This window comes from Piliocolobus tephrosceles, chromosome 13 (genome assembly GCF_002776525.5).
Source record: "Piliocolobus tephrosceles isolate RC106 chromosome 13, ASM277652v3, whole genome shotgun sequence".
Taxonomy (NCBI): domain Eukaryota; kingdom Metazoa; phylum Chordata; class Mammalia; order Primates; family Cercopithecidae; genus Piliocolobus; species Piliocolobus tephrosceles.
The window spans coordinates 10,201,697-10,223,758 of NC_045446.1; the positions used below are offsets into that span (position 1 = coordinate 10,201,697).

A 22,062-nucleotide genomic window follows, 5' to 3' on the forward strand; every position below is an offset into this window, starting at 1 on the left:
AACTCACCTTACAAGGGATGAACACGGGGGGTTCCTTTTGGTCCCCTTGAGTGAGAGGTATCAGGAATCCATGATCTAAGACAATAAATATTTATCATCTGTGTCCTTTGAGAGACAGGGACCAGAGGAAAATCTCTTCCTAAACATGCTCCTGTGGTTTCATGATTCTTAGGAGTCTACCAAACCCCTCCAGCAATGTCATCTCTCCCTGGGATGAAACCCATCAGGAGACAGCAGGGTGAGGCAGAGGCAGACTTATTCCAGTGTAAAGTCGCAAGGCCCTCTCTAAGGAGTACCCGGTCCCACTGCTGCCCATGAAGAGTGGTACAGAGTGCTCAGCAGAGGGGCCAGGCTGGGTGAGGGAGGCCCTCTGTATACAGGCTCCTGCACCAGCAGGAATCCAGGTGAGAAGCAAGGACCACTCTGGGGAGATCTGCCAAGACAGACTGCCGGAGTCGGGCAGAGGGTAGGATGTGAGCAGATGCTGAGGTCAGAGGGACCAACAGACCTCCGTGAGATCAACTTCACAAAGGCTGGAACCTTTACGATACTCCCCAAAGCAGAGCTCAGGGATATCCACAGGAAGCTGTTAGGTGCTTTTTCCTTGATAAGGATTTGGTTTTTCTTCCCTGTAAGAGGAACAAGGTCTAGAGATCAGGATGAGCATTAGTTCTGAGCCTGCCTTTCTATCCTATGAGAGAAGAGGAAGGCTTTCTCTTTCCCCTGCTCTAGCCTGTTACCACAGGGTGACACCAGAGAGAAAAGCAGCTGTTTTGGCCACTGAGAGGCATTCCTGCTGCAGCCTGAGCTATGGCTCAGCTGGGCCACGGCAGTGGCACTAGTGCCTCACTGAGGCAGTGAGGGGCAAAGCTGAGGAGTGCAGGCAGAGGGGCCTGCTGCTGGCTGGGGGCTCTCTGAAGAGGGAGGGTGGCTGCAGGGAGGGGTGCCCTACCCTTAGAGAGCTATCAGCACCAAGAGATAAGAAGAAATGGGAGTTAACTATATGAGAAACTAGAAGTCCTTCTGGGGAAGATGAGGGGCTCCCTGATGTTATTCTCCCCTTGAGACTAAGAACAGAGGTATTTGGGGGTAGACGTGAGAGGCAGAGGAGAAAGAACGGTGAGGGCTGGCAGACAAGAACAAGCAAAACCTCTGGCTTTCTTCTATGAATCAAAAGCTCAGGTCACTGCCATGAGACCAGGAGGTTAAGCTTAGAATGCAGCAATGTCCAGGAGCCTAGAGAAGCAATCATCCCCATGGCGGGTCCCACAGAACACCTCGTTCCTGGTCCTTTCAGCCTCTCTCTCACTGACAGTAATGGAGAGAGGCAGTCTTCCTCCCAGAGTCAGCTGGTCTCAACATGAGCCCACTCCATGAATCCATAAAAACAGCTGGAAAGAGCTTTCTTCACTTCCCTGCATCTTGGCACAAAAGATCTTCCCACAGTCTCCATAAGAGCATTCCATCTGCGAAAGTGTGAGTCTCTCTGAAGCCTCCCTCTATGCCCAGATCTTACACCCTATGTGCTCCTCTTTGGGGATCAGCAAACCCCAGACCCAGGACTCCAGAACTTTCATAAAGGTGGGCATAAACATTCCATTTGTCCAAGTGTATGTGTAAGGGGAGGGGAGGTTTCCAGGACTCTAGGAGCTGCAGAGGTGGGAGAACCTCCACTGCAGGCCCCAGGAGCCAAGTGAGGAGGCAGCCACTGTGGAGGATGAGCTTCACTGCCAGGCCCCACCCACTCTTCCCTCTCTCTTTCATTCCCTCCTAGCACTCTGGTCTCCTAGGAGAGGAGGAGCAGCTCATCCACTTCTCCCCAGGGTTCTGTGCTCTCAGGGTGCAGCCTGGTACGTGCAGGGCTGGGGAGGCCACAGCTCCGAGGACACCTGGCAAACGGTGAGACCAGGAAAGAGGAAAGGCCTTAGGAGAGAGCATTGTGACTTGAAAGTGGCTCTGAGAGTTCAGTGGCAGCAGCCACCACAGTGCCCACCCGCGTGGGAGTGCTGGCTGTCCCCAAACTTGGTCCTCCGGCTCAGGATCTCATAGGAGCAATCCTCCCCACAGCAACCGGACATGCTGGGGGAAGAGTCATCAATTTCAAATCTGCAAGGCAGGCAGGAGAAAAGGGTTGGTGGCAGGCAGCTGAGTGCCTTCCTCCCTGGCCTGAGAACTCTTCCACCAGCCACAGTGATGAGACCCTTAGGACAAGGGTGCAGGAGGTGGACAGCTGACCAAGTCAGAGAGCACTGCCATACCGTCTCCCCAGACCTGAACCCCCATGACCACTGGACCATGAGCTGAGGCATCAGGATGAGTGGGGGCCAGGACCAGAAAAATGGCCCTGGGAAGGCCCACCTACCACCCAGAAGGGCCCACACCCAGCTCCTTACTGCAACGCTTCTCTGAAGAACTGGTAGGCGCCATGATTGTGTTTAAATACTGTTAACATAACCTTCTTCATCTGTGTGCTAGAAGAAAGCAGAGCAAACACCTTTTAGAAAGAGAAACATGGCCGGGCAAGGTGTTATGCACCTGTAATCCCAGCACTTTGGGGCGCCAAGACGGGAGGATCACTTGAGCCTGGATGGTAGAGGTTGCAGTGAGATATGATCACACCATGGCACTCCAACCTGTGTGCCAGAGTGAGACCCTGTCTCCAGAAGAAAAGAAAAAGAAAGAAAAAGAAAAGAAAACAGAGACTAAGGTCGTGCTTCCTTTCCTTTCTGTCTTTGTCTGTTACCCCTTTTCACCCGCACAAGTGCTCCTGAATTTGGCCTCTAGCCTCTAGAGGTCTTGGACTCCCTCGGCACTCACTGCTTCCCCCAGTCACAGGCTGATGAGACTGCACAGGCATCAGCCCTGACCAGATGGGCTTCTTCCAGAGCAGGGATCTTTCCCACTTCCTCTCTGTAGCACCGTTACTTAGGTACAGAACGTGACACAGATTAGGAACTCAAAAGATGCTCGCTGGCCAGGTGTGGTGGCTCACACCTGTAATCCCAGCACTTTGGGAGGCTGAGGTGGGCAGATCACCTGAGGTCAGGAGTTCAAGACCATCCTGGCTAACATGGTGAAACCCCATTTCTACCAAAAATACAAAAATCAGCTGGGCATGGTGGCACATGCCTGTAATCCCAGCCACTTGGGAGGCTGAGGCAGGAGAATTGAACCCGGGAGGTGAAGGTTGAACCCAGGAGGTGAAGGTTGCAGTGAGCCAAGATCGCGTCATTGCACTCCAGCCTGCAACAATAGTGAAAGTCTGTCTCAAAAAAAAAAAAAAGATGTTTGCTGTGCTGAGCTAAACATGCAAAATCTGGAGTCATAACAAGGCAGGGAGCATCTTATTGAGAGGGTTCTAAAACACCTTTCTCCCAAAACACGCCTATGAGCCTCCCCCTCCAATGAATAGCAAGTGCCTTAGCGGTGGCTCCTTCCAGTTGAGTGCTATATGGGTCTCCTAAGAAGGGAGGCCTTACCTGTTGGCCATGAGCTGTAGGATCTGTATAAGGAACTTCCCCAGGCCTTTCCGCCGCACCTTGCTTTCCAACTGCACTTCATAGCTAGGTGAAGAAAGGAGAAGTGAGCGTGCAGGATGGGGCATGAAGAGGCTGTAAGGTCTGGCAGAGGAGCTTGCAGTCCTTGGCAGCCCATAGACACCTGGCTGGAGTGCCTGTACCATCACCAGGGTCTCTCTCCCCTACCTCCCCCAAGCCATGGCTCCTACCAGTACAGGACTTCATCCCCACACTCCACGTCAAACCGGAAGTGAGAAAAGGCAACAGGGACGGAGCTGTTTTCCCACGCGATGAGGTACCAGGCTCGGTCATCTGTCATTTCCTCCCGTTTCTCTCGGTCCTTCCAGCCCCACTCACTCTGCTCATACCTGGGGAATTTGGGAGCAGTCAGACGGGAAAGCTGGGAGAGGAACTAGGCTCCCCTGGTCGGGACACGCTTACATGGTTTGCATATTCGTTTTGGTCAGGTCGAAGGCCCAATCCACGGTGGCTGGCTCCAGTCCAGACACTCGCTTACATTCAATGGAGACATTCAACCTGAGAAGATGACAGGAGGTGTACGGAATTGGTTACAGCTCTCCTGCCAGGGCACTGCTGTTCCTCCCTTAAAGTCTACAGGGAGGAGGGCCCAGTCGCAGTTACTCTACAGAGAAAAGCCTACCCTGTATCTTCCCCAGCATGACTAGAGAAGGTGCAGGAACAAAGTCTTTCAGGCTGAGATTAACCACTGTGGCCACACTGCCCACCCCCCAACCACAAGGCCCATTTCCTGCCTCCCCAAGCTGTCCTAATCCGCCTCAGCAATTTGTAAACTTCTTGTCCCTCTCTGCTCCCTCTTTATTCTTTTCCTACCTTTTCTGTCTCTTCTGTACTTTGTTTTTTTTTTTGTTTTTTTTTTTTGAGACGGAGTCTCGCTCTGTCGCCCAGGCTGGAGTGCAGTGGCCTGATCTCAGCTCACTGCAAGCTCTGCCTCCCGGGTTCACGCCATTCTCCTGCCTCAGCCTCCCGAGTAGCTGGGACTACAGGCGCCCGCCAACACGCCCGGCTAATTTTTTGTATTTTAGTAGAGACAGGGTTTCACCGTGTTAGCCAGGATGGTCTCGATCTCCTGACCTCGTGATCCGCCCGTCTTGGCCTCCCAAAGTGCTGGGATTACAGGCTTGAGCCACCGCGCCCGGCCCTGTACTTTGTTATAAACACTCATGTCTTCCGTTATTTAGTTCCTGCCCTTAGACATTTTTCCTGTTGCTGTCATTTCTGAACTGACTCCACACTGGGCTCCCACGGGACCCCATTCCTTTTATCTACCAATTGCGCCTTCAAAACCACTGGGTGACCCTAGGTCCTTCAAGAAGACTACGGCTCAACACGCCCCACCCCACCCCAGGAGTCCTGCCTGCCTCATCTGAGGAATAGGGAGGGATACTCTCAGCTGATCAACAGGTTGAGGCCGGCACAGTGGCTCACACCTGTAATCCCAGCAATTCAGGGAGGCCAAGGCATATGGATCACCTGAGGTCAGGAGTTCAAGACCAGCCTGACCAACACAGTGAAATCCATCTCAACTAAAACTACAAAAAAATTAGCCAGGCATGGTGGTGGGTGCCTGTAATCCCAGCTACTCGAGAGGCTGAGGCAGGAGAATCGCTTGAACCTGGGAGGCGGAGGTTGCAGTGAGCCAAAGGCATGCCATTTCACTCCAGCCTGGGCAATGAGAGCGAAACTCTGTCTCAAAACAAACAAACAAACAAAAACGGGGTGAAGCAGACTCCAGCCCAACACTGTTTTTCTAAACCCACAAATGCTGTAGGTGTTAAGATATCTGTTTCTAAATGAAATTTAAGTAACAGTTAAACTCCTTGACCAATCTGTGAAATCACATTCTTTAGATAGCACTACATTCTGAAAGGACTAGAGAGAGCAAACCCTAAGCCTTTAAAGAGCTCCCGTATCAATCTCTCAGTGACCTTTGATACAATCCCCAGAGGATATGCCCACTGGAATCCCATCACTTCTACTGACTGGCACGCCTCATTTGCTCAGCCTTGTAAATTCAGAACTTCCTGCCCCTAAACCATCTTCCTTTCTTTATCAACCACTTAGCCATCACAGCTGCCCAAACATAGCACTGCATCTGTCTTAACTATAAAATGCCCAAAGTTGGCTGGCAATGCCTGTTTTGGAGCTATTCCACATTTCTGGAAGTCAATGGAAATACGTAATATGAAAACACTATGAAGCCGGGCGCGGTGACTCACGCCTGTAATCCCAGCACTTCGGGAGGCCGAGGCGGGCGGATCACCTGAGGTCAGGAGTTAGAGACCAGCTTGGCCAACATAGTGAAACCCCGTCTCTAATAAAAACACAAAAAATGAGCTGGCGTGGTGGCAGGCACCTGTAATGCCAGCTACCCTGGAGGCTGAGGCAGGAGTATTCCTTGTACCCGGGAGGCAGAGGTTGCAGTGAGCTGAGATCACGCCATTGCATTCCAGCCTGGGGGACAGTGCAAGACTCTGTCTCAAAAAAAACCGAAAAACACGATGAGATATCACAATATGGGATCTCTAAAGTATGTCAAAAGCCTTTCCAGGCTGGGCGCAGTGGCTCACGCCTATTATTCCAGCACTTCGGGGGACTGAGATGGGTGGATCACCTGAGGTCGGTGGATCACCTCAGGTCAGGAGTTTGAGACCAGCCTGGTCAACATGGTGAAACCCCATCTTTACTAAAAATACAAAAATTAGCAGGGCATGATGGCATGTGCGTGTAGTCCCAGCTACTCGGGAGGCTGAGGCAGGAGAATCGCTTGAACCCAGGAGGTGGAGGCTGCAGTGAGCCAAGATTACGCCACTGCGCTAAGCCTAGGCACAGAGCAAGACTCTGTCTCAAAACAAAACAAAACAAAACAAAACTCATACCAGCTGCTACTTACTGAGCTGCATATATTCTTTTCCTTCCTTAAAAAAAAAAAACTTGCGCCGGGTGCGGTGGCTCAAGCCTGTAATCCCAGCACTTTGGGAGGCCGAGACGGGCGGATCACAAGGTCAGGAGATCGAGACCATTCTGGCTAACATGGTGAAACCCCGTCTCTACTAAAAAATACAAAAAGAACTAGCTGGGTGAGGTGGTGGGCGCCTGTAGTCCCAGCTACTTGGGAGGCTGAGGCAGGAGAATGGCGTGAACCCAGGAGGCGGAGCTTGCAGTGAGCTGAGATCCGGCCACTGCACTCCAGCCTGGGCGACAGAGCGAGACTCCGTCTCAAAAAAAAAAAACTTGCAAATTTGGCATCATCATCCTATTAGGTAAGAAAATGAGGCTTGAGGAATATGAGTGACTTCTCCAAGTAGAGTTAGTAAGACGTCCAGCTACAATTCAACCCCCCAGCACAGAGAAACCAGAGCCCCTGTGTATCCCCAAGCCAAGATGTTACATTCTGGAAGCACAACTCATCAACAGCATCTCAGGTAAGGCAGATTATGCTTCCTATTTAGAAACCAAAAGGACAAAAAAAAGTGAGGGAGCCTTCAGTCCAGAGCCTACAGGTAACTAGATCAGTAATAATAACAGCAAACAGGGTGAGGGTTGAAAATTTACCTACTGGGTACACGATCACTATTTGGGTGATGGGTACACTAGATGCCCAACCCCACCATTACAGAAAATATCTGCATGTGTACCTTGTGAATCTAAAATAAAATTGTAAAATAAAATAAAATAAAATAAAATAACAGCAAACACTTATTTAGCTTTTATTATGCTCCAGGAACTAATACTTTACATCTTATTCTCCTGACAACTCCATGAGAAAGGTATCATTATTAGAATCATTTTTGGTTTTTAGGCTTTTGTTTTGTTTTGAGACAGGGTCTTGCTGTCACCCAGGCTAGAGTGCAATGGTGCTACCATGGCTCACTGCAGCCTCCATCTCCCAGGCTCAAGCAATTCTTCCACATCAGCCTTCTCAGTAGCTGGGACTACAGGCATGTGCTACCATGCCCAGCTAATTAAAAAATATTTTTGTTTTGTAGAGACAGGGTCTTCCTATGTCGCCAGGACTGGTCTTGGACTCTTGGGCACAAACAATCCTCCCAACCTCAGCCTCCCAAAGTGCTGGGATTACAGGTATGAGCCACCACACCTGCCCCAGGCCCATTTTTAACTAGAAAATTGAAGAACAGAGAGATTAGGTAATTTGTTCAGAGTCAGTTGGGCACAGCATTTTAGGAGGCCGAGGATCACTTGAGGACAGCAGTTTGAGACCAGCCTGGACAATGTAGGCGAGACCCCTTCTCTACCAAAAAATATTTTTCTTTTTAAAGAAAAAGAAAAGTAATTTGTTCACGGCCAATTAGCCAGTAAGTGGCTTTTAATAATTATACCATATACTCAGGGAAAGAGCACTAGATTGGAAATTAAAAGCCCCCTCAGCTGTCAGGTGAAAACCCCATAAACTCAGAAAGCTCATTTGACTCTCTGGACCTCAGTTTCCCATGCATTAAATGTGAGTGTCAGCCTACATAATTTTCCAAATTTGTTTCAGCTCAATGATTCTTTGCATAGAGAGAAAAATCAGTCCTGAAGAGACATCAGGCCAGGTGCGGTGGCTCACACCTGTAATCCCAGCACTTTGGGAGGCTGAGGCAGGCGGATCAGTTGAGATCAGGAGTTCGAGACCAGCCTGGCCAACATGGTGAAACCCTGTCTCTACTAAAAACACAAAAATTAGCTGGGTGCAGTGGCTCACGCCTATAATCCCAACACTGAGAGGCTGAGACAGGTGGACCACGAGGTTAGGAGTTCAAGAGCAGCCTGGCCAAGATGGTGAAACCTTGACTCTTACTAAAAATACAAAAATTAGCTGGACATGGTGGCAGGCGCCTGTAATACCAGCTATTCGGGAGGCTGAGACAGAGAATTGCTTGAACCCGGGAGGCAAAGGTTGCAGTGAGCCGAGATCGCACCACCGCACTCCAGTCTGAGTGACAGAGCGAGACTCTGTCTCAAAAAAACAACAAAAAAAACCCCCACAAAAATTAGTGAGGTGTGGTGGCGCGCACCTATAATCCCAGGTACTCAGGAGGCTAAGGCAGGAGAATCGGCTGAATGCAGAAGGCGGAGGTTGCAGTGAGCCAAGATTGCACCACTGTACTCCAGCCTGGGTGATTGGGCAAGACTCCATCTCAAAAAAGAAAACTTTATCTAAAGAGACATCAGTCTGAGATTAAGTGCAATCTTTGCTCATTTATGGATTCTTCTGCCACCCTACCTGGGGGATTTTGTATCAACAGAGGGCACGAGCCACAGTGTCTGCTTTTTCTTTTTGTTTTGTTTTGAGATGGAGTTTTGCTCTTTTTGCCCAAGCTGGAGTGCAATGGCGCTACCTCGGCTCACTGCAACCTCTGCCTCCCGGGTTCAAGTGATTCTCCTGCCTCAGCCTCCCAAGTAGCTGGGATTACAGGTGCCCGTCACCACACCCGGCTAATTTTTTTTTTATTTTTAGTAGAAATGGGGATTCCCTATATTAGCCAGGCTGGTCTCGAACTCCTGACCTCAGGTGATCCAGCCACCTTGGCCTCCCAAAGTGCTGGGATTACAGGCGTGAGCCACCACGCCCAGCCCTGTTTTTTCATAGATATGAAAAAACATTTCTATGAAGAATGAGAAAATTTGTGTCTGAGGAAGCCTACTCTGGAAAGGGAATTCCTGAAGACGCTCAAGGAGACAGCAGTTGGTAATGCTCAATGTAACTCACCCGTTTCTATCATATTTCTTGAACACTGGGAAAGCCTCCAGAGGGTCTCCGAGCTGTGGAGGGAAAGAAAAGAGGAATGGCACAGACAAGTGTGGCGGAGGTGCAGGCCCTGTCCCAAGAGCTGTTGTCTTGGAGTGGGATGCTATGGGGATCCACAACGGGAGACTAGCTTCAGCCCCAGGAGCAGCCTCCCAGAACCCTCCATTTGCCTAGCTCTGAAGTCACATGTGCAAGGAAGGCTTTGGTGGGGAGGCCCGTGAGAGTTAAGTTTGGCATCATCTGACAGGGCAAGAGGAGACCTCACTGGCCTGTGGGCATACTACCTGCTCACAGCACAGCTAACCCAAAGAAGAGAGGCTACCTGATCTGCCACACACGTCTTTTTTTTTTTTTTTTTTTTTTGAGGCGGAGTCTCGCTCTGTTGCCCGGGCTGGAGTGCAGTGGCGGGATCTCAGCTCACTGCAAGCTCCGCCTCCCGGGTTTACACCATTCTCCTGCCTCAGCCTCCCGAGTAGCTGGGACTACAGGCGCCCGCCACCTCGCCCGGCTAGTTTTTTGTATTTTTTAGTAGAGACGGGGTTTCACCGTGTTAGCCAGGATGGTCTCGCTCTCCTGACCTCGTGATCCACCCGTCTTGGCCTCCCAAAGTGCTGGGATTACAGGCTTGAGCCACCGCGCCCGGCCCTGCCACACACGTCTTAAAAGAAGCCTCCACTGACTTCACCTGGTTACAACTCCAGATGGAAAATCAAGTCCCTGAGCCACATCCTTAAAATGAGTGTTTACCATGAGTGGGTTAAAAGAATGATCAAAAAATAGGATACTAAATGGAGGCAGAGGCTGAGCGCTGTGGCTCACACCTGTAATCCTAGCACTTTGGGAGGCCAAGGTAAGTGAAACGCTTGAGCTCAGGAGTTCAAGACCATCCTGGGCAACAAGGTCAAACCCCATCTCTATAAAAATTACCCGGGTGTGGTGGCAAGCACCTATAAGCCCAGCTAATTAAGAGGCTGAGGTGGGAGGATCACTTGGGCCCAGGCAGCAGAGGCTGCAAGGCTGAAGTGAGCCGAGATCGCACCACTGCATTCCAGCCTGGATGACAGAGGGAGACCCTGTCTCTCAAAAAAGAAAACAAAATATCTAGATCCTCCTCTATCCATAAGGAAGAAGTTCCACAGGGAGGCAGCGCTTCAATGGAATCCACATTTTCCCAAACACCTGGGTCAACTGCCAGCGCCAACTCCCAACACACAGATATGAGCTCAGTTCCCTGCACAGCAAGGAGGCAGAGGCGGTGTGGGTGGGTAGTGTCACAATTCTGCCACAGGGTGGCGACAAAACAAGTCAAATTATAAACCAAGTTGAAGTCCCAGGAGGCAGGGACTAGGAAGAAAGGGAGAATCACCCTGTTGGCAGCATCCACTTTGGCACAAATGGCATCCATGGCTGCTCGCTCCTCCAACCGCTTCTGCTTCTTCTCCTTGGCTTTGCTTGACTTTCTCTGCAACGGAGGAAAGCAACATTAGCTGGAAGGGCTGCGGCCAATAAAACACTGACTTTCCCTTTAAGGAACCGAAGGGCCCTGCATCCACAGACCTGGCCCAGTGGTGAGAAATTTCCCGCCTCATCTGCCACACGTTTGGAGGGGCGGGAAAGACCCAAGCAGGTCATTTTGTAGTGGGGAGTCCTCAGAAGTCACCAGACTTCTCAGCTTCCCTTCAGGAAGAGCAGTGGCCTTCCTGACACAGACACTGTGGGGACGCTGCGAAACAGCTGACAATGCCTGCAGCAGGCACTTAGTAAATATGCACTCACCCGCTCCCTCCAACACCCAACTTTAGGCACACTGAAGACCGCTTCAGGGAGGAGACGGCATCTGAGGTAGCCGCTGACGGCTGTTCCTAAGTATGTTTATTCAAAGCCTTTTCAGTGTCTTCCAGCGTTGGGTGACAAAGATCTGGTTGGCCACAGCTCCTGTGGGAGCTGGGTCTCATTTCAAGTGGGGGCCACCATGTTCTGACTCAAGGACATCAGAGCCATTCCCAGAAGCCCTGCTCAGTTTAGGCCAACGAGTGGCAGGCACACTACATACCCAGTGACAGGGCAGAGGGCAGGGGCCCAAGGGGTTCACCTCAGGACAGAGATGACATATGGCCAGCAAGACGAAGCTGCAGGTACACAGGCAGCAGCGGGGCAGCAGAGGAGCAGCAAAGTGGGGATTCTGCTGGCATAGAGCAGCGAATGGCAAATTGCTATAGCTGCTTCTAGATTAGGTCCGGTTTTGAGGCCGATGTGAGATTCTCTCAGGCCTAAGACCTGCTCACCCTATTGTGAAAAGCCGGGTAACACAGGGCAAGAGCCAGGCTCTGACACCTGGCAGGCCTCATCCAAAGCCTCCTTTTTTTTTTTTTTTTTTGAGATGGAGTCTCACTCTATCGCCCAAGCTGGAATGCAGTGGTGAGATCTCGGCTCATGGCAGCCTGTGCCTCCTGGGTTCAAGCGATTCTCCTGCCTCAGCCTCCCGAGTAGCTGGGATTATAGGCATGTACCACCATGTCCAGCTAATTTTTGTATTTTTAGTAGTGACAGGGTTTCACCAAGTTAGCCGGACTGGTCACTAACTCCTGACCTCAAGTAATCCGTCTGCCTTGGCCTCACAAAGTGCTGGGATTACAGGCACGAGCCACCGCTCCAGAGCTGTCTAAAGCCTCTTCCTGCTCTCCACCCACTGCAGTGCTAGGAAGAGGCACAGCACTTCTCCGAGCCTCCCCCGGCTTGATGACTGAGGGTTTTAACGAGGGTTAATATGGCATGTGTTCAATAAAAGACTTCTCATTCTCTCTCCCCAGGACAACCAGAGAGCACAGGCATGCAAAGCGCATGCACCACCCAGCTGGTCCCCAGAAGGCACCCCAAAGGCACTGGTAAGTTGGCTCTGCTTTTTACCAATAGAGCAGCCTCTTTTGACACCCCCCAACACACCCCTCTTTCCCCTGAGCTCTCTGGAGAGGTCTGACAACCCTCAATTACATCTAGCCCTGACACAGACTGGCCCCAGGAAAGGACACTCAGAGCAATGAACTTTCTGCATGAGTTGAAAAACCAGCTGCCAGGGAAGTTCTCAGAATCAATTCTACCCATGATTTTCCAAGGAATGACACTGCTTACCTCCTACTTTAATCAACCAAGAAGCAAAAGAGTTCAGATAACAGGAACTCACAGGGATTGCTCTTACAGCTGCAAACTCTACCAACACCAGCTATTAATTATCTCATGGCTGAGCGCTGTGTGGAACACAGGCAAAATCTCACATCTTACCTCCCCAGAGGAAGGAACAAACCAGAGAATGGGCTGTTTTCACAGGGCTGGACTCTTGGGACAGAACTCCCCTCCCTCTACCATGGATGGGTTTAGAGCATTCATCTTTTTCTCTGGAAATTTGGGTTTCAAGACGACACTGAGATATAGCTTGCAAAGTACCTTTACAAACATTATGTTTCTTTTTTTTTCTTTAGTTTATTTTTTTAGAGATAGGGGGAGTCTCACTGTGTTGCCCAGGCTGGTCTCAAACTCGTGGGTTCAGGCGATCCTCCTGTCTTAGCCTCCCAAAGTGCTGGGATTACAGGTGTGAGCCACCACACCCAGCCTAGGTTATGTGTTTCAATTACCAGGGCAGAAACTATCACTTCCCTTTACACAGTAGGAAACTGAGGCTTGAATAGACAATGTGACTACTCAGTTCTGCAGTGAATAAAGGGCAGAGGGGAGACTCAATCCCAGGGATGGGCTGCAGATCATGTTTGTTCCACTGGCCACACTGTCCCCTACTAAGGCACCTATGTCCTGCATAGTGGACTTCCATTCCGTCATCAACAAAGATTCTTGCACCCTGCTACGATAAGGCCTGGGCTTCAGAAGCCCTCAGCAACCACTCGGCAACTTCTTTCTCATTGCCTGGCTGGTCTGGTAACAGTGTGCCAACACAGTGCCGCTACAGGCCCTACCCTCTGCACTGAGGCAGAGGTGAGGGACAGAGAAGCCTCGGATGGAAGGTGTCCAGGGCTGCACCACGGGGCAGAAGAGCATAAGCTTTGGCATCAATCAGACTGGGCCTATGCTCTTCCTGACACCCCCAGAATGACTTGTGAAAGCAACTCCATCTCCATGAAGATGGGGGTGCAAATGCTGGCCTTTTTGGAGCTGTAAGGGCAGGTTAGAAGTAGCACACCTTGAGAGTAGGCACAAGCTCCCCGACTCCACCCTACACGCTTGCTGTCTTACACAGGGCTCAAGGATCAAAGGTGCTGCAGGGCAAGGGTAACGCCCAGAATCCAGAAAGCACTGAAGCCTGGGTTCCCTCCATCTCATTTCTAAGCATGAGCAGTAATTCCCAAGCACAAGCAGCAGGAGGGCCAGCCAGGCCTCTAGATTTGTGGGCTCATTCATGCAGACCTGGCAATCCTCAGAGCAAGGCCTGGGGCTGCCATGGCCTGAGACTGCGGTAACTCAAGAACCCCGAGCTCTGCTGCCTGCCCACAGGGCAGGAGGCAGGGTGCAGTCAGCTGGGCCAGACAGGCAGGGAGGGGCCGCACTAAGAAAAGTGGTCTCCTGTTCCAATGAGCTCTGCCCCTGCCTTGTGGAGGTAAGGCTGTCCTATAGGGACACAGAAAAATGCTCCTAATTAAAATGGGTAATAAGCACAGTGAACAGTAAAGCTCATTGTGGTTAAGTGTCTTTTCCAAGGGAGCTTTGTATAGAAAAAGAGAGTGCAGGATTTTGAGTCAAAAGACCTGGATTTCTCAGCTTTCACTTACTAGCTGCGTGACTTCAGGCAAGCTACTTAAGCTCTTTTCGGTAAGTTGCTCAAAATTTCTGACTCTCAGTTTTCTTTTCCATAAAATGGGGCTCGCAGTGCCTATACCAACAATCGCAGGAGGGGATTTCTGTTTACAAGAACCTCCCTCAGACCTTCTGCCAGTGCTTTAATAAAGGTACTGGCCCGGGCAGTAGCTCACGCCTGTAATCCCAGCACTTTGAGAGGCAGAGGCGGGCGGATCACGAGGTCAGGAGACCGAGACCATCCTGGCTAACACGGTGAAACCCCGTCTCTACGAAAAATACAAAAAATTAGCTGGGCGAGGTGGCGGGTGCCTGTGGTCCCAGCTACTCCGGAGGCTGCGGCAGGAGAATGGCGTGAACCCGGGAGGCGGAGCTTGCAGTGAGCCGAGATCACACCATTGTACTCCAGCCTGGGCGACAGAGCAAGACTCCATCTCAAAAAATAAATAAAATAAAATAAAATAAAATAAAAGTGATTGATTTTACTCTTCACAACCCAGCATGGTAGGTGTGACTACTTCTTTGATGAGAAATCCGAGGCACAGAGAGTTTACGGAACTTGGAGGGTCACAGAGCCAGTGAGGAGAGTTCTCAAAGTGGTCTCTTCCTTCCACTCCCTCCGACTCTCCCCATGAGGTGAGGGTAGATCCACTTTATCTGCCTATATTCACCCAGTGCTCACCAAACAGCAGGTACTCAGTTCATATCTGCGGAATGAATCATCCAAGATCCAAATCCACATGTGAACCCTAAAGTCACGCTCCTTCCACCATGTCACAATTGCATTTATATGGCATTTTTTGTTTTAAAGTGTTACATAAATGTTTTCATGTGCAGTGCAAAACTCCTTCCCTTACTATCCCCATTGAAAAAATAACTCCACACACAGTTCTATGACTGGAAGGGGTCATAAAGACAAATGAAAAAAAACCACGCAATCCGGGCACGGTGGCTCATGCCTATAACCCCAGCACATTGGGAGGCCAAGGTGGGTGGATCACCTGAGGTCAGGGGTTCAAGACCAGCCTAGCCAACAAGATGAAACCCCATCTCTACTAAAAATAGAAAAAAGTAGCCAGGCATGGTCGTTGATACCTGTATTTCCAGCTACTCGGGAGGCTGAGGCAGGAGAATCACTTGAACCCGGGAGGCAGAGATTGCAGTGAGCTGAGATTATACCACTGCACTCACGCCTGGGCAAAGAGCACAACTCCATTTAAAAAACAAAAAAGGAAAAGAAAAGAAACATCCAGTTGGGAGGAGGAGGCACCTTTCAGAAAAGGAGTTTGGCATCTTTTAGATTTTCAGTATCAATGTCTCCATCCCATATACTATCCATTATCCAAAAAGAACCTGCTTTTGATGAAGCAAGAGAAATATAAATTCTAATTCCTGAAAGACGACACATGTGTGGCAACTAGGACACGTGTGTGGCAACTGAAGAGAAAGCCTCCATCTGAAGCCTCACTCAGCCTGAGGCCAGGCTCTGCCACACGGTGACCCACAGTTGTGGAATGATGGTGATGAGACGGTTCTAGCTGTGTTTCAGGGAGAATTCAAGTCTCTCTGTTACTGTGAATTTTAGGCCAGAAGAGACTTTGTAGGGTCTCATGTGAGAAACACATCTGTAAAGTATAAGATTGAGGCCCTAAAGGATGCAAGGATTGCAGAATCTCTGGGGCATATTTCTTTTCTCCCTCACCCTGTCTTATGGTGTTGAGGGCCTGCTATTTCCACCCAACCAACGAGGAAGTGTTGAACTAGAACGGCATGTTACACTTCGTGTTTTCTGCTTAATCTGCAGTGGCCGCTTCTGGTTAGACAGTTACTAAGCGACAGCAGGGACAGAGGTTTCATTTAGTTTCAACAATGGCTGCGTCTAGGACCTTCCACCAAAATTTAGGTTAAATATGCCTAAGGTCTCTAGACTTGGTTTTCTACATATGAAGTACATAATATCCAAAATTATTTGTTAAAACATGATGACTGTTTTGACATGGAGTAGACAACTATTTTTGTCCAATAAGTTGATTTGTTCAGTCGATAACTAGTGGAGTGAGGGGAAAAAAAACTAGGTTAACAACAGTAGGGACAACCCAATGGGTTAAAAATAGCACAAATCTATTTTAGATCAGTAAAGTGAAGGCTGAGGATACAGGCAAAAATAACAGCCACTACTTAGGAGACACCTCCTTAGCAATCCACATCCATTATCTCACTAAATCTTCACTACTACCCTAAAGGGGAGGTGTCGGCATCCCAATTACAGAGGTGAGGAAATTCAAACACATAAAGGCCAACTCACTGGCACAATATTATACCGCCAGCAGTGAACACGGGGCTGGAATTGAGGTACCTCGGACGCCAAAGTCAGGGTTCCCTTAAGGTGATGGAAATTCCATGTAAATACTAACATAGGCCTGTGTGGTGGCTCACACTTCTAATCCCAGCAGTTTGGGAGGCCTAGGCGGGTGGACCATCTGAGGTCTGGAGTTCGAGACCAGTCTGGCCAACATGGTGAAACCCTGTTTCTACTAAAAATACAAAAATTACCCGGGCATGGTGGGGGGCCCCTGTAATCCCAGCTGCTGGGGAGACTGAGGCAGAAGAACCGCTTGAACCCAGGAGAAGGAGGCTGCAGTGAGCGGAGACCGCGCCATAGAACTCCAGCTTGGGCGACAAGAGCAAAACTCCAAGTCAAAAAAAAAAGAATGCAGCCAATACTAGGAAGGGCGTTATCTTTTCAGGAGGGTGACTGATACTGCTGTAATTGAGACTTAGTACGGTGAACGCACAGAAACTTGCAAATAACTTCTGCCCTACCCTATATCCCGGGAAAGTGAACTAAAATGCACCTCCAGGCTGCCGGCACGGAACAGGTGGTCAATATCCATCCGCAGCTGGGCCGCCGCCCCCGCCTCCCCGCACCTTCCCCTCTCACCTGCACAGCCCTCCCCTTGCAAAAACACCTGCTCTACCAAAACTCGTAACAACCCTTTGGTCATAAGAACCATTTCACTGCAACCAGGAGCGGTGACGGCAGGAGTCTATGGGAAAGGAAGGCTGTGTTTATCAGGAGCAGCAGGAACCTGGTGGAGAGGTTTCGAAAGAGTGTAGGGGAACTGGCTTCGCTGAGACTGGAGTAGCGGGAAGCGCAGTGGACTGCGATTCGGGAGGCCCAAGGTGGGGTCTGACGCCCCAGCCAGTGTGACCTTGGCTAGGCGCCTTCTTTCCTCTGGGCCTCAATTCCCTCCAAGCCAGGGTTGACCTCGGATGTGAAAAGCGACGAAGCTGGTGACAGCCAGGTGATAAGTGACCCCGGGGGAGCGGGAGGCTAACCCCAGGGTCCACGCGAGGGACGGGGGTGGGGAGGCCGGTAATGGGTCCGCGAGGCAGACCCATGGAGGGGCGGGCGTGACGCTGGGGGCGCCGAGGGGGTGGGGCCCCGGACAAGGGGCTCTCCAGAGGATTCCCGGGCTAGGCATAGCGTGGGGACCCTTAGAATAGGGGAGTCAGGTCATGTGGGGGTCAGGGGTCACGTGAGGCTGGAGGGGGTCGGGGTCACGTGAGGGGGTTTAAGAACAAAGGGGGCGAGGGTAGCGAGGAGCGCCCCTGGACCTCCCATCTCCTCTCTCTGCCTCACTCACCCCCATAGCGGCGGCGGCGACCCTCAACTCCTTCTTCACACACTTGCCGGCAGGGAGGCGGCAACGGCGGAGGCGGCAACAGCGGCGGCTGCAGAGCGGCGACCCCGCACGGCGCATGCGCCTCGCAGCTCCCCCGCGCGCCCTGGTACCGCGCCGGCGCAGAACCGGTGTAGGGGGATCCGGGAGCCGGCGCGCAGGTGGAGCGCCCGCTAGGCGGGCCGAGGGTCTCGGACCAGAAGGAGGCGGGAACGCGGAGGAGCGTCGCGCCGGGAATGACGTTCGGCCAGGACCCGCCCCCTCGCTGGGCTGCGTCTGTAGCTATGGCAACGGCGGCGCCAAGCCTAGCTGCCGACCCAGGCGGTGAGCAGCGGGCCGCTGGGGGCCGGGTGGGTGGCAGCACCTCTCCTGCGGCCAGCGGCTTCTTGGCCAAGCGCGTAGCAGCCGGCGGCACAGCCACCTTCCCAGACGGCCAATCGCGTCTCGACCTCTGAAGTACCTGCCCCTCCAGAGCCCCAGCGCGCGTATCGGAAGTCTTTGGAAACTTTCCCACCTTCCAGATCTTGACTCTTGAAATTCCTTTTCTAACCAGAGTCCTGTTGTTCATTCATTCGTCTTCTAACCATTCATTCCCCATCCATTCATTCACGTTCTCAATAAAAATTAACTCGCCGCCGGGCACCGTGGCTCACGCCCGAAATCCCAGCACTTCCGGAGGCCGAGGTGGGTGGATCTCTTGAGGTCAGGAGTTCGAGACCAGCCTGGCCAACATGGTGAAACCCCGTCTCTACTAAAAATACAAAATAGCCGGGCATGATGGCGTGCACCTGTAATTCCAGCTACTCGGGAGGCTAAGGCAGGAGAATAACTTGAACCCAGGAAGCGGAGGTTGTAGTGAGCCAAGATCACGCCACTGCATTCCAGCCTGGGCGACAGAGGATGACTGTCTCAAAAAATAAATAACTCGCATCTACGAGGTGCTGAGCCCAGGGGGCACAGAGGGGAGCGAGGTGCCATCTCAGCGCCACACCTCAGGGTTTAGAGGGGAGACTGTCTCGTAAGCACTGTTTAGGAGGGAGTGGATGATGCTGTTAGAGTGAACGCCGGGCATCCCGGACAGTTTTAATTTCAGCCCATCCCCAGCACACCAGAGTGACCCCAACATGATCCGAATCCAAACCGCCGGCGGGCGCTTCGGCAGTGTGCACACCCCTGCAACCTACCCCAGAATCTCCAAGGGTGGAGCCAGAGTCTTCACTTCCTAGTGCTCCCCAGGTAGGGTCTTAGACACGAAAATTAGTGAAATGCTGCACAACACTTAAGCTTCATGGACTTTTTCAGGTTTTGCCCATTATTCTATCTTTTTTTTTTTTTTTTTAAGAGATAGGGTCTCGCGGTCGCCCAGGCCGGGGTGCAGTGGTGCAATCACAGCTCACTGCAGCCTCGACGTCCTGGGTTCAAGTGATCCTCCCGCGTCAGCCTCCTGAGTAGCTGGGACTACAGGCGTGCACTACCACACGCAGCTGAATTTTTATTTATTTATTTTTTGTTGAGATGGGGTCTCACTGTGTTACCCAGGCTGGTCTCAAACTCCTGGGCCCAAGTGATCCTCCCACTTTGGCCTCCCAAAGTGCTAGGATTACAGGCGTCAGCCACTGTGCTTAGCCTCATTATTCCAACTTTAGTGCTCAGTTCAGTGGTAGCCTCAGCAACATTTATCCAGTGCCTACTGTATGCTAGGCATTGTTCCAAGCAGCAAGGAAAACAACAATAAGAAACAGAATAGCCGGGCGCGGTGGCTCAAGCCTGTAATCCCAGCACTTTGGGAGGCCGAGACGGGTGGATCACGAGGTCAGGAGATCTAGACCATCCTGGCTAACACGGTGAAACCCCGTCTCTACTAAAAAATACAAAAAAAAAAAAAAAAAAAACTAGCCGGGCGAGGTGGCGGAGCCTGTAGTCCCAGCTACCCGGGAGGCTGAGGCAGGAGAATGGCGTAAACCCGGGAGGCAGAGCTTGCAGTGAGCTGAGATCCGGCCACAGCACTCCAGCCTGGGTGACAGAGCGAGACTCCGTCTCAAAAAAAAAAAAAAACAGAATAGGCACCACCCTTGTATCCTGGAAGGAGGAAACCGATAATAGATGAAATAAATAGGTAATAAATAAATAATATACATAGTAAGTTAAATGATACAGGCTCTAGACAGAAGAAAAAGCAGGGAGAGAGGACAGGGAAGGTCAAGATTTATAGTTTTGGCCTGGCACAGTGGCTCACACCTGTAATCCCAACACTTTAGGAGGCTGAGATGGGTGTATTGCTTGAGCTCACGACTTTGAGACCAGCCTGGGCAACAGAGTGAGACCCTGTCTCTACAAAAAAATTAAAAAAGAAAAAAAAATTAGCCAGGCATGGTGGTTTGCACTTGTGGTCCCAGCTACGCCGGAGGCTGAGGTTAGAGGATTGTTTGAGCCCAGGAGGTGAAGGTTGCAGGGAGCCTATAGCACCACTGAACTCCAGCCTGGGTAACAGAGCCAGACTCGGTCTCAAAAAATAAATAAATAAATAAATAAAAGCTGGGCACGGTGGCTCACGCCTGTAATTCCAGCACTTTGGGAGGCCGAGGTGGGCAGATCACGAGGTCAGGAGATGGAGACCATCCTGGCTAACACCATGAAACCCCATCTCTACTAAAACTAGTCAGGCGTAGTGGCGGGCGCCTGTAGTCCCAGCTACTCAGGAGGCTGAGGCAGGAGAATGGTGTGAACCCAGGCGGTGGAGCTTGCAGTGAGCCAGGATCGGGCCACTGCACTCCGGCCTGGGCAACAGAGCGAGATTCTGTCTCAAAAAATAAAAATAATAAAAATAATAAATAAAAAAGGCCAGGCATGGTGGCTTACGCCTGTAATCCCAGCACTTTGGGAGGCCAAGGCGGGAGGATCACCTGAGGTCAGGAGTTCAAGACCAGCCTGACCAACACAGAGAAACCCTGTCTCTACTAAAAATACAAAATTAGCCAGGCGTGGTGGCACATGCCTGTAATCCCAGCTACTCGGGAGGCTGAAGCAGCAGAATCACTTGAATTAGGGAGGCAGAGGTTGCAGTGAGCCAAGATCGCACTATTGCACTCCAGCCTGGGCAACAAGAATGAAAATCCATCTCCAAAAAAAAAAAAAAGGTTTATAGTTTTAAATATGAGGTGATACTTGAGTCAAGATCTGAAGGTTAGGGAGCAAGTAATGAGAATGTCTGGGGGAAGGGCACTGCAGACAGAAGTGGGGCCTAGAACCACCCTGGCTTCCGGGTTGAGATGAGAATGTAGGGACAAAGTCAAGGAAGGACAGTCCAGGCCGGGCAAGATGGTGGCAGGATTATAAATCCCCGCACTTTGGGAGGCTGAGACGTGCAGATCACTTGAGGTCAGGAGTTTGAAACTAGCCTAGCCAACATAGTGAAACCCCAGCTCTACTAAAAATACAAAAACTAGCCATACATGATGGCGGGTGCCTATAATCCCAGCTACTCGGGAGGCTGAGGCAGGAGAATCGCTTGAACCCAGAGCCGAGATCGGGCCACTGCACTCCAGCCTGGGTGACAGAGCAAGGCTCTGTCTCAAAAAAAAAAAAAAAAGGAAGGACAGTCCAGTGGCCACTGCTATAATCAAGGCAACAGATGAAGCCTCCATGGCTGAGCAGCGACGGAGGTGGGAGAAGGACATTGAAGGTAGAGCCTACACTTACAGATTGAGTGTGGGGTGTGAGGGAAGGAGTGGAGCCAAGATACCTTCGTGATCTTCAGCCTGAGCTGCTGGAAAAATGGAGAGGTGAAAGGAGCTGGCTTGAGTACAGGGAAGATCGGGATTCTGTTTTGGCCATGTCAGGTCTGAGTGCTTTTTAGACATTCTGGTGGAGATGTGGGGTAGTCAGAGTCAAGCTCAGGAGTGGGGTCCACGCTGGAGATAGAAGTTTCAGCACAGTTGGCACATAGATAATATTTAAAGCTGTTGGACTGCCCAGGTATGGTGGCTCACACCTGTAATCCCAACACTTAGGGAGGCTGAGGCAGACAGATCATTTGAGGTCAGGAGTTTGAGACCAGCCTGACCAACATGGTGAAACCTTGTCTCTACTAAAGTACAAAAAACCTTAGCTGGCCATGGTGGCAGGTGCCTGCAATCTCAGCTCCTCAGGAGACTGAGGCAGGAGAATCGCTTGAACCCAGGAGATGGAGGTTGCAATGAGCTGAGATTGCGTCACTGCACTCCAGCCTGGGTGACAGAACGAGACTCCCTCTCAAAAAAAAAAAAAAAAA

At 51.0% G+C, this 22,062-nt stretch overlaps 1 protein-coding gene across 1 annotated transcript; it reads right to left on the minus strand.

Annotated features, from left to right (window-relative positions):
• Positions 1–1,157: 1,157 nt before the first annotated feature.
• NAA40 (N-alpha-acetyltransferase 40, NatD catalytic subunit) lies at positions 1,158–17,993 on the minus strand. Its single transcript, XM_023186412.1, has 8 exons — positions 17,757–17,993; positions 10,676–10,771; positions 9,271–9,323; positions 3,960–4,055; positions 3,728–3,886; positions 3,480–3,563; positions 2,394–2,471; positions 1,158–2,106 (listed from the first exon to the last, which is right to left on the minus strand). Exons 1-8 carry the CDS (start codon positions 17,871–17,873, stop codon positions 1,965–1,967), a joined length of 825 nt encoding a protein of 274 aa, XP_023042180.1. The 5' UTR covers positions 17,874–17,993; the 3' UTR covers positions 1,158–1,964.
• Positions 17,994–22,062: the final 4,069 nt, after the last annotated feature.